The sequence below is a fragment of the Lepus europaeus genome, chromosome 6 (genome assembly GCF_033115175.1).
Source record: "Lepus europaeus isolate LE1 chromosome 6, mLepTim1.pri, whole genome shotgun sequence".
Classification (NCBI taxonomy): Eukaryota; Metazoa; Chordata; class Mammalia; order Lagomorpha; family Leporidae; genus Lepus; species Lepus europaeus.
In genome coordinates this window covers 69,728,695-69,741,885 of record NC_084832.1, presented here as the reverse complement: position 1 = coordinate 69,741,885, position 13,191 = coordinate 69,728,695, and the positions used below count along the sequence as shown (strand labels likewise).

Here is a 13,191-nt window from a genome sequence, read left to right as displayed (position 1 = left end):
TTGACTTTTTCACTTCAATATTTCACAAGCATCTCAAACTCACAGCCTGAAAATGGAACTCATCACCTTTGCATTCTCAATCTCTTCTCCATTTATGCTTTGCGATCTCAGTGACTGGTAACAAATCACACAGATACTAACCTGAAGTTCGTACTATTCTCTTTCCTTCCAAAATCTGACCATCTAAACCTAATTCTTAAACACTCGTATGTTGTTTACTTCTCTTGATCAGAACCCTTAGTGACTTAAAACAGTTCCTTTATTTTCCAGATATTACTATAATAGTCTACTAACTTCTGTCTGCTTTGAACTTTCTCTCTTCAATCATCTATTTTCTCTATAATGATTTTTAAAGGAGTTAATCAAATCATGTATTTTCATATTCTACAATGATCATATTGTCCTTGAGGTGACATTCCAATTTCCCAACATGTCACACGAGGATTCAAAAGAATCTGAGTTCATACCTCCTTTAAGATTAATTCCTTTTAAGATTGATCTGTTACTTGTCCCTAGGTTAGTTCCCAATACTCAAATTTTAGTTCTGGTAACTCTCCAAATGGACCACACATTCTTACCAAAATGCCTTTCCATGAATAGCCCTTTGTCTAGAATGAATTTAGGTTCTGATTATTCTGATCCTTCAATTGCTATTAATTTATGAAATAAATGTTGAATGCCTACTTGGCAGGCACAATCCCACTGATGCTGAATGAAGTTACAGTTCATGCAACATGGGCCTACAATAAGAGAAGAGGCCAGACAACCACTCATCAAGTAATACCAATGTTTCCCCTGAGATGTGCTCTCTGACCAAAGATGAGTGAACACTAGGAGCTGCTAACTAAAGCTGGTAGCTCCAAGATGTAGAATAACTGTTAAGGGAGATATAAAGAGCTATTCCAAACACCTACTAAAAGCTTTCCTTTGACCACCAATTCATCTTTCTCTCAAGTGTTTGCTTTTAGTCTATACCTACCTTTACTGAGTTTTGTCCTACATCTTATTTTCTATTCAAAAGCCTGTTTAAGAGAACTTCTACTTTTGTGAACCTATGCAACAGAATATGAACCTTTGGATTACTTACCAATTTTTCATGAAGGAAGCTTCATGTAATGTATTTTTAAGTGTTGGATATTGAGTAGAGAATTTTCTACATGATACAAGCTCAAAAAGGCTTGTATGTAGAAGAATCACACACATTTTCATAGGCATGGTTAGAGAAGGATGATCACTTGAAAAATGTGAGTAGCTTGAGGTTGCTTGGAACGCATAGGGTTTAGGAAAATGAGAAGGATCTAAGTGGAAGTAGGAGCCAGGTCTGATATTATTCTCAGAAGTATTTTGAGAGGAAGATGAATTGAATCATAATCATATTTTCATGAATGTATAAAAAATTATATTAGCTCATTTTTATAAACTCTGTAGTTTCTGAAGCACGTTTACAAAAACCAAATAATCAGTTGAAATGAGCAAAACGTAAATTGATATAAGATGAAAGCACTTGTAAGATTAAATAGAATGCATGCTGGTTTTAATAAAAGGAGTTATCAGAAAGTTTATGGAAAATGTATATTATGAAAAAGTATGCATGGGTCGGCACCGCGGCTCACTTGGTTAATCCTCCACCTGCGGCACTGGCACCCCGGGTTCTAGTCTCGGTTGCGGTGCTGGATTTCGTCCTGGTTGCTCCTCTTCCAGTCCAGCTCTCTGCTGTGGCCCAGGAAGGCAGTGGAGGATGGCCCAGGTGCTTGGGCCCTGCACTCACGTGGGAGACCAGGAGGAAACACCTGGCTCCTGTCTTTGGATCGGCGCAGTGCGCTATCCGTGGCAGCATTTGGGGGTGAACCAACGGAAGGAAGACCTTTCTCTCTCTCTCTCTCTCTCTCTCTCTCTCTCTCACTATCTAACTGCCTGTCAAAAAAAAAGAAAGAAAAAGTATGCATGAATTAAAAAAATTTGCACCAATATAAATAACTTTTAATTACATTTTCCACTAACTTTTTGAGGCTCCCTCCTTTTTCCTTTTCCACAATTTCATAAATAATAAAGTAGTGAATGTTAATAGGAAGGTGTAAAAGTTTCTTCTTTGGTAGATCATTCTTACTAAACAGGTGGATTCAAAACTCTATAACTCTCTGCCATAGAGCCAAAGTCTATCTCAGAAAATCTCACACTTCAGGAAATTGATGGCAGTTACATCACTTATAAAATGGAAACAATATTTGTTCCATTTCTAGCTGACAAAACAATGGATCAATGAACTATATAGTCAGAGCTTTTTATAAGAATAATGCCATATTTAAACATTTCATAACTTAAAACCAAATGCTCTTATTCATAGTAATTTTGATTTTTGAAAAAAAAAAAGCTCTTTTAATAAAACAATGGAAGAAGTATTAAAGTATAGTCATTTCTACCAAAGGATTGAAGAGAAAACTTCTCCAAATGGAAAAGGGGCCGAGTGATATTTAGGAAAGCAAATTACCATTTATTATTGTGCCCCTAGGCAACAACAAGCTCTGATTAAATAATACCTCACACATAGTGAAAAGAGGAAATGATTAACAAAATTACCTCTTAAGGATTATGCACAAATTTTAAAATACCGAGCGTCCATAACTTAAAAAAAATGTCAAGTCAAAGGTATTTAAAGGAGAATCACAAAACCTGGCATGTAAAGAAATGAATATTGAAGTCATATATATTTTTGTGCTCTGTTTTTCATTGGACATTATAATGCTGTTTCATTGTATACAACAATCAAAGGAAACTACAATGTAAATATGTATATAAGAAAATTTTCCTTTCTTATATTAGAAACACACACAAATACACATATATATGACTCTAATATAAGAAAAGAAATTTGAGGCATAGCTCAAGAAACTGGTTCCAGATTACTATATGTAAAAAGCAGTATAAGCTGTGGTCAAGCCAATTGTGAATTCAGAGTCCAAACTCAACCATGCCCTTGTTTGCGTGTATGTTTAAAAAATCTCCCCAGTAGTGAAAGAATTGCAACAGAATGGATGCCATGAACTGAACTGTGTCACTCTTAAATTTAAATGTTGGATCCCCTCATGTGATGGCATTTAGATAAGGTACCTTTGTGAATTAATTGGTTTAGATGAGCTCACAAGTGTAGGCCCCTAGGAAAAGAGAACCAGAGAATTCACATGCTTTCTCCTGCCCCACCATTTGGGGGCATAACATATGTGACTGGATTTTGTTCCATTTGTGCACTCTGTCAGCTATAAGGAAGAACCTGTACAGTGCCAGCTGAGGCCCTAGTAACAGCCTCCTGACAATTCTACTAAGTGCAATAGAAGAAACTACCATTTACTACAGAACAGTATTAGGATAAGTCTATGCACTTCATACATCATCATTTAAAGCAATGGCTTTTTTTTTATTTGACAGGTAGAGTTATAGATAGAGAGAGACAGAGAGAAAGGTCTTCCTTCCGTTGGTTCACTCCTCAGATGGCCGCTACGGCTGGCACTGCGCCAATCTGAAGCCAGGAGCCAGGTGCTTCTTCTTGGTCTCCCATGCGGGTGCAGGAGCCCAAACACCCGGACCATCCTCCACTGCCCTCCCGGGCCACAGCAGAGAGCTGGACTGGAAGAGGAGCAACTGGGACTAGATCCTGGCGCCCATATAGGATGCCGGCGCTGCAGGTGGAGGATTAACCAAGTGAGCCACCGCGCCGGCCCCCATACATCATCATTAATTACTCACATATCTTGTGGATTTTATCTCTTAAATTATTTCTAAAATCCAATCTTCTACCAGCTTCCTCTATGTACACCTCTCTGTTTAAGTCATTCATAGTTACCTGAATCATTCTCTGCTTAAATGTCATTAACGAGTCCTATTCATATATAGGTTAAAATTCAGATTCTATAGCAGGATGTGGAAAGCCCTTCCATTCTTGCCTTCTCCCCATTTCCAGGATCATCCCTCAAAGAGTTACCCTCCTTTAAATATCCCAACTTTTGCACCTTGCATCTTTTCTCTCAGGAATGCTCATGCATATTCATGGACATGGTAGATGTGTATTTGCTGAGCCTTCTGTATATATTTATGCTATTATGATAAAGGTTACTTCTTTTCTTGATCCTACCTTAGCACTTGTTGTAGACCTTACCATATTGTAAGTCCTTGTATATACAATTTTTTCTTATATCTGTCTGACTGTTAGCTACTTAATGGCAGGCCTACATCTCAGGAATCTTTGCATTCACAGCAACCAGATCAAAAGTTAGTTTCCTAGTGTGCTCTAACAGATGTGTATTGAGCAAATTGGCTACTTGATCCACATTTAACTGTTTGCCATATTTATATAATAATGCATTTTTGCAAGAACCAGATTCTAAAATAATTTTAAGTTATTACAATTTAGTCTTAAAAACTGCATGTTAGAGCAAAAATAAAGGATGAATTAATGAGTTAGTATGATGACATATGCTCCAATGGTCATTGCTCTTCACATATAATAGAAATGAGGCCTACATTAAATAATTCGCCCTGAATGACACAGATTCAACATAATAAGGGCAAGTGTGAATCCAGCCCTCAAATTCTTTTTAAAATAAATAAATTGAATGACAAGGCACAGTGAAGATAATGCAAAAGGCAAGTACAGTAGACTCAGCACATGATAAAAGGAGAAGAGTAAAAGAGAACAAGAGTTGGTATTGTGGCGTAGTGGGTGAAGCCACAACCTGCATGCTGCCATCTCATGTGGGCACCAGTTTGTTTCCTGGCTGCTCCATTTTGGATCTAGCTCTCTGATAATGGCCTGGGAAAAGTAGGGGAATATGGCCTATGTGCTTGGGGACCTACCATCCACATGACAGACCTGGAGTAAGCTCCTGGTTCCTGGCTTTTCAAGGCCCAGCCCTGGCTGCTGTAGTCACCTGGAGAGTGACTACAAGATCTCTCCCTCTGTCTGTCTCTCCATCTATCTCTATAATTCTGACTTTGAATAAACAAGCAAATATTTTAAAAAGAGAAGAATCTGTAATAGTGAGTGTTTACTCTGTGATAGTCACAAATATATCAACTCATTTGCTTCTTACACCAACAGCATAAGGAAGAAATTATAATTTCAACATATGTATCTTACTAAATGAGAATTATTCAGAAAGAAAATTTCATAAATTTATATTTATAATCATAGCTGAACTCCCTGTGATCAGTAGGAGTTAAACAGAGTATATATTTCCTGAATATTTCCTGTTCCTTACATAATCAACTGTAACAGTTGTATAGTACTCTATAGCCTTTGTATCCTTCTCCTATTCCTGCTTCATTACTAAAGATGTGAGTGGGTTCAATTCTAAGCATAAAGCTTCTCTGCATTATAAAGAACAGTGATTATATTTTAATGTTAATTGGATATTATATGCATAGAATTTTTTTTATCTAACAGCATTCATGCAATAATTCGAAAGTATTTATTAGTCTATGTGAGTATCCACAACTTAGTTGTGATATATGAGAAAGTAAGTGCACCACATATAAACACTATTTAAGTACAATAAATGCAAATATCATATATCTTAGCTTCAATATTACCTATGGAAAATAAAAGACTGAAATTCTTTCTGGATTTAACTTCACAATTCTTCAAGTTGTTGAATAAGGATTTTTCAAGACAATGGTCTTCAAAATGTCTTCCTTAGATCAGTATCAATATCACAATGGAGTTTATTAAAAATGCAAATTTTGACCTTTCCCTACTATTACTAATTTAAAATCTGGGGATGGAGAAAAGAAACGTTTTAGCAAGTTTTTCTGGTGATATTTTTGCACCTGGAAGTTTGAGAAGGACCACTACTGTCATATAATACCAGAAATTTATAGCAGCATTGGGACACACACACACACACACACACAGGTACAGAAACTTCTTAGTACAAAGAGCATAATTACAGAGGAAAGGGAATGGGCCAACTATGCACATATAAATAGACTGTCCACTTCATAGCTAGAGGTATAATCTCCTTTGGTTAAAATACTACCTTCTGCTCTAAATGAGATCTTCGAGGTCATTAACTTCAATGCATAAAGGTAAAGTAATTAAATTTTGTTTCTACTCTTAACAAAACTGACAGAAATTACTTTTCCCTATTATTTTGGTGAGAATGAGTAGCATTTTAATTGAACAAATTCCGAAAATTATAGTCTCCAATTTTGGGTAATTTTGATTTCTGAATATTGCACAAACAGATCATCATTTTAAGAAGCAGACTATGTGAAAAGGTTTTAAATTTCATACTTTAAATTGCATGCATTAAATTCAGTAATCATTTTAATACAATTTTTAAAGAAAGAGGAAAAGAAATAAGGAAAAAGGAAAACACAATGGGAAGAAAATATATCTTTGGTTTGAAAAAATTCTCCAGAGTACAAAATAATTGCAATTGTCATTTCAGAGAAAAAATGTTTTATGTAAATTATGTGGTAGGGGATAAGATTGATGTTGTACAAAATCTGGGGGAGTAATGAGTGTGTAAGTCTTCAAGCAATGTCATATTGAATGGGATGAGGAGAAAAAATTATATTCTGCTCTAATTATATCAAACTACATTAGTTAAACCGAAATAATAACTTCAATGCTTTGAACAAGTAATATTTTGATCTATGAAATTTTATCTATTAGTTATAACATAAAAATAGATTTTACTTGCCAAAATTTGAGCACTGTTTGAAATAGAATTTCGTTAGAAATAAAAAGGATTACACATGCAAATAGCTATTGTGAACAAGTTTGAGGCATCATTCTATTTGGGTGCAAGAAAATTGGCTAATAACTTCTGGCACTCAAGGAAATTTATTTTGTGATTGTAGATTATGCTTTATCTATGTATTTTATACACATATATAATATCATAAATTGATGAATATTACATATGGACAAAGCTTTAGACAATATTATTTAAAAATTAATTGTAATTATGACTATATATATGTTTTACCAATAACATACATAATAATTACCTTTACAAATGCGACAATTTTCAAGGAGATTGTTGCTAAATATAAAGAATTCATCACAAAATCCATTAGATTCCACCAATCATGGATATAATCTTGAAGTCCGCCGTCCCACATCTGCTTAATTTCTCCCCATATAAAACCTGTAATTACAAAATAATTCATGCTAAGTGTGATTTCCAGAAACGTCACTCAAAAAGAAAATGCAGCGTCACAATTGCAGATCTTGAAGCAAGAGACCTTATAGTTATACTAGATGCAACATCTATTTTTGTAGGTAATTATACTGATCCCCAGCCATCTTTTAAGATTTTCAGGACATTAAGCTAATTTTGTAAATGTCATTAGGAGAGCCTCATTTTCTTTCAAGCACTTCATAAAAATCACAAGAATGTGCAATTTTTGAGTTATCAATTTCTCTATAATTATTTTTTTCCATTGGATAAAGTTCTAACAATCTTTTGTAACAAAATGTTATGAGATGTATTTTCTACTCCCAAGTCAAAATGATTCAAAAATGCATGAAAGAAATAAACATTGTATCTAGCAAACAACTAGTTTCAGATTATTAATCAGGGTGTCTGTCATGTTTCCATTAGCAGGAAGTTCCTTCCAAGACCAGATTTCATCAGCAAAAAGATGGTTCTAACATTCCTGGTAATTAATTAAAGGATCTTATATCCAGCAGTATAGCTAAAGCTATTTCTTGAAAAATTATAATTCCTTTTCCTTTATTCTGATCACAGTTTTTATAGGTAATTCTCGTTTTTGAATTTCTATGAGGTACTTACAAAATGTTAGTGTAGTTCATTATTTTATTCCTATAATCTTATTACAAAGTTATAACACTAGTTTTATAGTTTAATGATGAGAGAAAAATATCTAGAACCAGGGACTATTATGTTGATAATCTGATATTATAATTACATAAATACAACAAAATAATGATCATTGAGAATATAAAAAGTACATACAGAGTTCAGTACCTGCTGAGGATTAGAAAATCAGAAAGAGTATTACTTCTACACTAAAAGCAAGAAAAAGTCAAACTATAAAATCTTAACCTTGCATGTATTTATCAGAGGTAAGAATCAGAGATCAAAGTTCAAATAAAATAATGTTTTTTTCAAAAAGTGACAGAGTACAATACAAGAGACACACAAAACTATCAAGTAAGAAGAATTCAGAAAAAAATTTTTTTTTTTTTTGACAGGCAGAGTGGACAGTGAGAGAGACAGAGAGAAAGGTTTTCCTTCCGTTGGTTCACCCCACAGTGGCTGCTGCAGCTGGTGCACCGCACTGATCTGAAGCCAGGAGCCAGGTGCTTCTCCTGGTCTCCCATGTGGGTGCAGGGCCCAAGGACCTGGGCCATCTTCCACTGCACTCCCGGGCCACAGCAGAGAGCTGGACTGGAAGAGGGGCAACCAGGACAGAATCCGGCGCCCTGACCGGGACTACAAGCCCATCTGCCGGTGCCGCAGGTGGAGGATTAGCCTATTGAGCCACAGCGCCAGCCCAGAAAAATTTTTAAGATACGCTTCTAAAGATGAAGTCTGAAGTAACACCTGGGATCCATAAACTTAAGGAGCGTTTCCATTGCTTACATGCTCTTCTCCATGGACCGCATCCACCGAAAGATTATAGTGCAAGCCTGGAAGAGCAAAGAGTTTGCTACAGTGAAAAAGGCACAAAGTTCTATCCAGGTTACTTTTTGTTAGGGAGCAAAACACTTTAGTTTATGGAAGAGGCATGAATCAACCCTGAGCCTTAAATTTGTTCCAGTATCACTAGAGGTTTGCTACCACTGAGGGAAGGGCAAAGAAGTTCTTACACAGAACTTGCAAAGTTTGACTGCATGGATACGAGTAGGGAACACTGAGAAAGCTCCATCTCTTATGTCTACACATAGGCCTGTGTACGTCTGACCGTGACTGGGACGTCAGAAAGTCTTTCTGCAGTGTCATTGATAGGCTAGCATCAAGTAACAACCAGAAGCTGACAACCACAAGAGAAGGGGCAAAAGTGTGTGTAGAGACCCTTATGAAGCACAGGAAAGGTCAAAGGCTATGGGTGGAGAAGGAACGTTGACAATAATTTTTCCCACCGAGGCAGAAGTGTATGGTGCACAGAAATTGCTTATGGCAGCAATGAAATCCAAACCCAACTCAACTCATGATTATATTGCTGCAGATTCCTGCAGTAATGTTCTAAAAGAAGAGGTGTATAAAATTCATACGTGAACATTATCTACTTCTGTCATTGGTCTTCACAGGTAGAACAAATAACCCTGCAAAACATACATATACATACATGTGTCCACAAACACACACACACTGCCAATAAAAAAAAAAGGAAAGAAAGAAAACTGTTGACAACAGACATGAAATAACAATTAAAAAGACACTGTGTACAAAAGAAGAAAGAAGACCGATGGTAATCCTTGGTCTAAACTATACAGGACAAAAGACAACTGAGTCACACTTAAAATAAAACCTGAAAAAAAAGATAACAAAAATTAAATAGGACTGAAGGCTTTTTGCTAGACAATCAAAATCTGAGCCAACATTTTAGTATCAGATTCATGCTATATGAAATGCTAAAGAAATGTTTACAAGGCAAAAATGTATGATACCGGGTACATTCAGATTTGTAAAAATAAATGGAGATGTATCTCTAAAAACAATTAAATTGAAAACAAATATGAAAGATATTTTTCTATTTCTGATTTCTCTAATGAATAATTGACTGCCTAAAGCAAAAATAGCAGCTATGTCATGACTTATACATATGTAAGTGTAAAATGTGTGAACACATTAGTACAGAAGTTTAAATTAGAAGCATGCTATCCTAAGATTCTTTCACTGCATTGAAGACAGAATAAGATTTCTTTATGTTAGAATTCCATGAATTAATGTTTTATATGGATGCCAAGGGCACTTCCAAAATATTTAAATGTGCTAGAAATGTAAACATACAGCAATGTAAAATAATAGAATAACAGGCAGGAATAAAACATAATTCGCCAAAGAATTGATGGAACAATTTGGGAAAACAATGGTTATGGGGTGGATTTTTCAATTAATCAATATCAATTGAATGGAATGCATGATTTAAGTACACTCATGAAAAGAAAGGTATGGTCATGCAGGATACAAATGCAGTACACAACTGTATCACAATTCATTTATAGGTTAGAAATAAAGGAATAATAAAGTTATATCACAAAATATTAAAACAAATCATATAACTGTTAATTAATAGTATGTACATTTCAGAAGAAGGAATGCTGCTCAGTGTATAGAGGGATCTGGCATAAAAATAAATTGGTTGATTCACTGAGAATCAGAGAGAGCAATCCTATATGTGATTTCCTATATATGCAGTTAACAATATAACCTTATAATACAAATTGCCACATTTATTTCTGAGAATTAAAATAAGAACAGTGTAATTATAGTTGGAGACTTCAACATTCTATTTTCTATAACCAATAATCATAGGCAGAAATTTGGTGATGATATGAGAACTCAAGGACATTATTAATAACCTGGCAACAACAGAACACATCAAGTACATGTAGAACATTAACTAAGATACAAAACAAAATTCAACACATTTATACAAACTGAAGTCCTTCAAAGTATACTCTATGAATGCAACATAAACAACAAACAATAAGAAAATGTATCTGGAAAAAAATCTCCAAATATTTTTAAGATACTTCTAATCATTATTGGGTCAATTGCGACTTTATAGTCTTGTGAAACTATGATTAAATTACTGAAGGCCGGCACCGTGGCTCAATAGGCTAGTCCTCCGCCTAGCGGCGCCAGCACACCAGGTTCTAGTCCCGGTTGGGGCGCTGGATTCTGTCCTGGTTGTCCCTCTTCCAGGCCAGCTCTCTGCTGTGGCCTGGAAGTGCAGTGAAGGATGGCCCAAGTCCTTGGGCCCTGCACCCCATGGGTGACTAGAAGAAGCACCTGGCTCCTGGCTTCAGATCAGTTCGGTGCGCCGGCTGCAGCGCGCGGGCCGTGGCGGCCATTGGAGGGTGAACCAAGGGCAAAGGAAGACCTTTCTCTCTGTCTCTCTCTCTCTCACTGTCCACTCTGCCTGTCAAAAAAAAAAATTACTGAAAATGAAGATCGATATAAAAGTCTTTAAAGCTAAGCAGTGTTTAATGGGGGAATTTCTATTTCTATACACAGAAAATAATATGGGGCTCAAATCAATGTTTTCATCTTCAATTAGGGCACTACGAAAAGAGGTACTCTACTAACATTCCTTCTGAAATATACCTATTGTATTGACATAATCACTTCAGATTCCTTTTAGTGCTTTATGATGTATCTTATTTTTCCTTCATATCTAACCCTAAAGCAAGCAGAATGAAGAAAAGGACAAAGCATACAAACCAATAAAATTTGGAACATATAGCTAGACAAAGTCAATGAAAACAAAATTTACTTCTTTGAAATGGTCAAGAAAATTGGTTAAACTCTAGCCAGCATGATCAAGAAAAAACAGAGATGTGATAAATGATCAAAATTGAAGGAGAAGAAACAGTACAGATTTTATAGACCTTTTAAAGATAACAAGTGGCTATGGCTACAATGAACAACTTAAATTAATTCCACAACTTAAAAGGAAATGAACACTATTGTTTGGGACACAAATTTCCAAATTCACTCAGGAGGATATACAGTAACATGAGTTGTCCTATAGTAATAAATTTTAAAAGAAAATATATGTAAAAAATAAAAAAGTTAATAACCTTCCAACAAGAAAAATTCAGGGTCAGTATGCTTCATGGTGAAGTCTACCAAATATTTTAGGAAGAAATAATACCATTGCTAATGAAATTCTTGTAATAACACCAAGGAAGAAATGTTTAAGGGGCAAATGTTGCTCTGATTAAAAATCAGACAAAAATGTTATAGTCAAAGAAAACCACAAACCAATTGCCTTTATGCATAGGCACATACATTCCCAGCAAAATCTTAATGAATAAAATACAGTAATATACAAAGATAATAAATCATGAGTACTGGTTTTCCAAGGAATGGAAGGTAATTTGAAGAAATTTAACAATCATTCATGACAAAAAAAAAAAAAAAACCAAACAAACAAAAAAAAAACTTTGAGCAAAGTATGAATTGAAGGGAAGTTTCTTAACTGAAGAGAGGCTTTTATAAAAATCTGCAACTAACTTCCTGCTTATTTACTTTGTACGTGTCCAGAGAATAAATAATTTGGCTTTGAACATGGCAGTGCTCCAATACAACTATTTAAAAAACTGGCAATGCACAGATACAGCTGGCTGGGCTACAGTTTGCTGATCCTTGAGGTGGTGGTTACATGTCTTTCACTTACATTTACATCTCTGCATTATGCCCTCTCAAAGGAGTGCTATAACTTAAATGAAGAGATTGGTGTTGGTGAATGGATACAAGGATAGATAAAAATTTTAAAATGATAAATATTATTAAAATATATTGATTATCACTGATTTATAAGTATGTATTACTATAATTTATTTTACATTTTCTGCATGTTTGAAAATTTTCATACAAAAATTTGGACGGAATAAAATGGCAGATTCAATGACTATATAAAGTACAAAAAAACTTTATTTTTAAATTTTAAGTTACATTTAAATTCATCACCTAGAAGGGAACTGATTTCATTGAATTAATTATAATATATGTTTTAAAATCTACAATAGATTACTGTTTTAAACTACACTTAGTGCTTACACCCTAGCTTCCTCATTGAGGCTTTCCTCATAGACAAATATCTCTTAAGAGTTCAGATAGGATTTGGGACATAACTGGGAGCTGTGGATATTCACAACCTCCAATATTGAAGAAAGTGTTTTTTCAGAACTGAATAAGATAGGATATATGTTCTGGATTTTAAAGATGGTGACAACTTAGAATTTATTTTACCCAATGAAGAAAAATGCTTGGCACACATGGAAACCTTCTCCTTTCCCAGGGATTTTTTTTCCCTGCTAACCTGGGACAGTCTCAGAATTCAGCCCACGGTAGCAAACAACACAAGAAAACTAAAGCCCAACGAGGCAGTATAGCTAACATTATGCTACTAGTTAGTGGAGAAACCAACACTGGATGTGAATCTACTAGATGAAGTGTGCTTGAACAACATTTTCTTATTCTTGAGATTTCA

At 35.0% G+C, this 13,191-nt stretch overlaps 1 protein-coding gene across 6 annotated transcripts in view; it reads right to left on the bottom strand.

The window, feature by feature from the left end:
* Positions 1-13,191, bottom strand: part of TRPC4 (transient receptor potential cation channel subfamily C member 4) — a 160,320-nt gene that overhangs the window by 31,157 nt on the left and 115,972 nt on the right. For all 6 annotated transcript variants that reach the window (XM_062195360.1, XM_062195361.1, XM_062195362.1 and 3 more), the window contains one exon: positions 7,009-7,148. In XM_062195360.1, the coding sequence (XP_062051344.1) occupies positions 7,009-7,148 (140 nt within the window). The remainder of the gene's footprint in view (positions 1-7,008; positions 7,149-13,191) is intronic.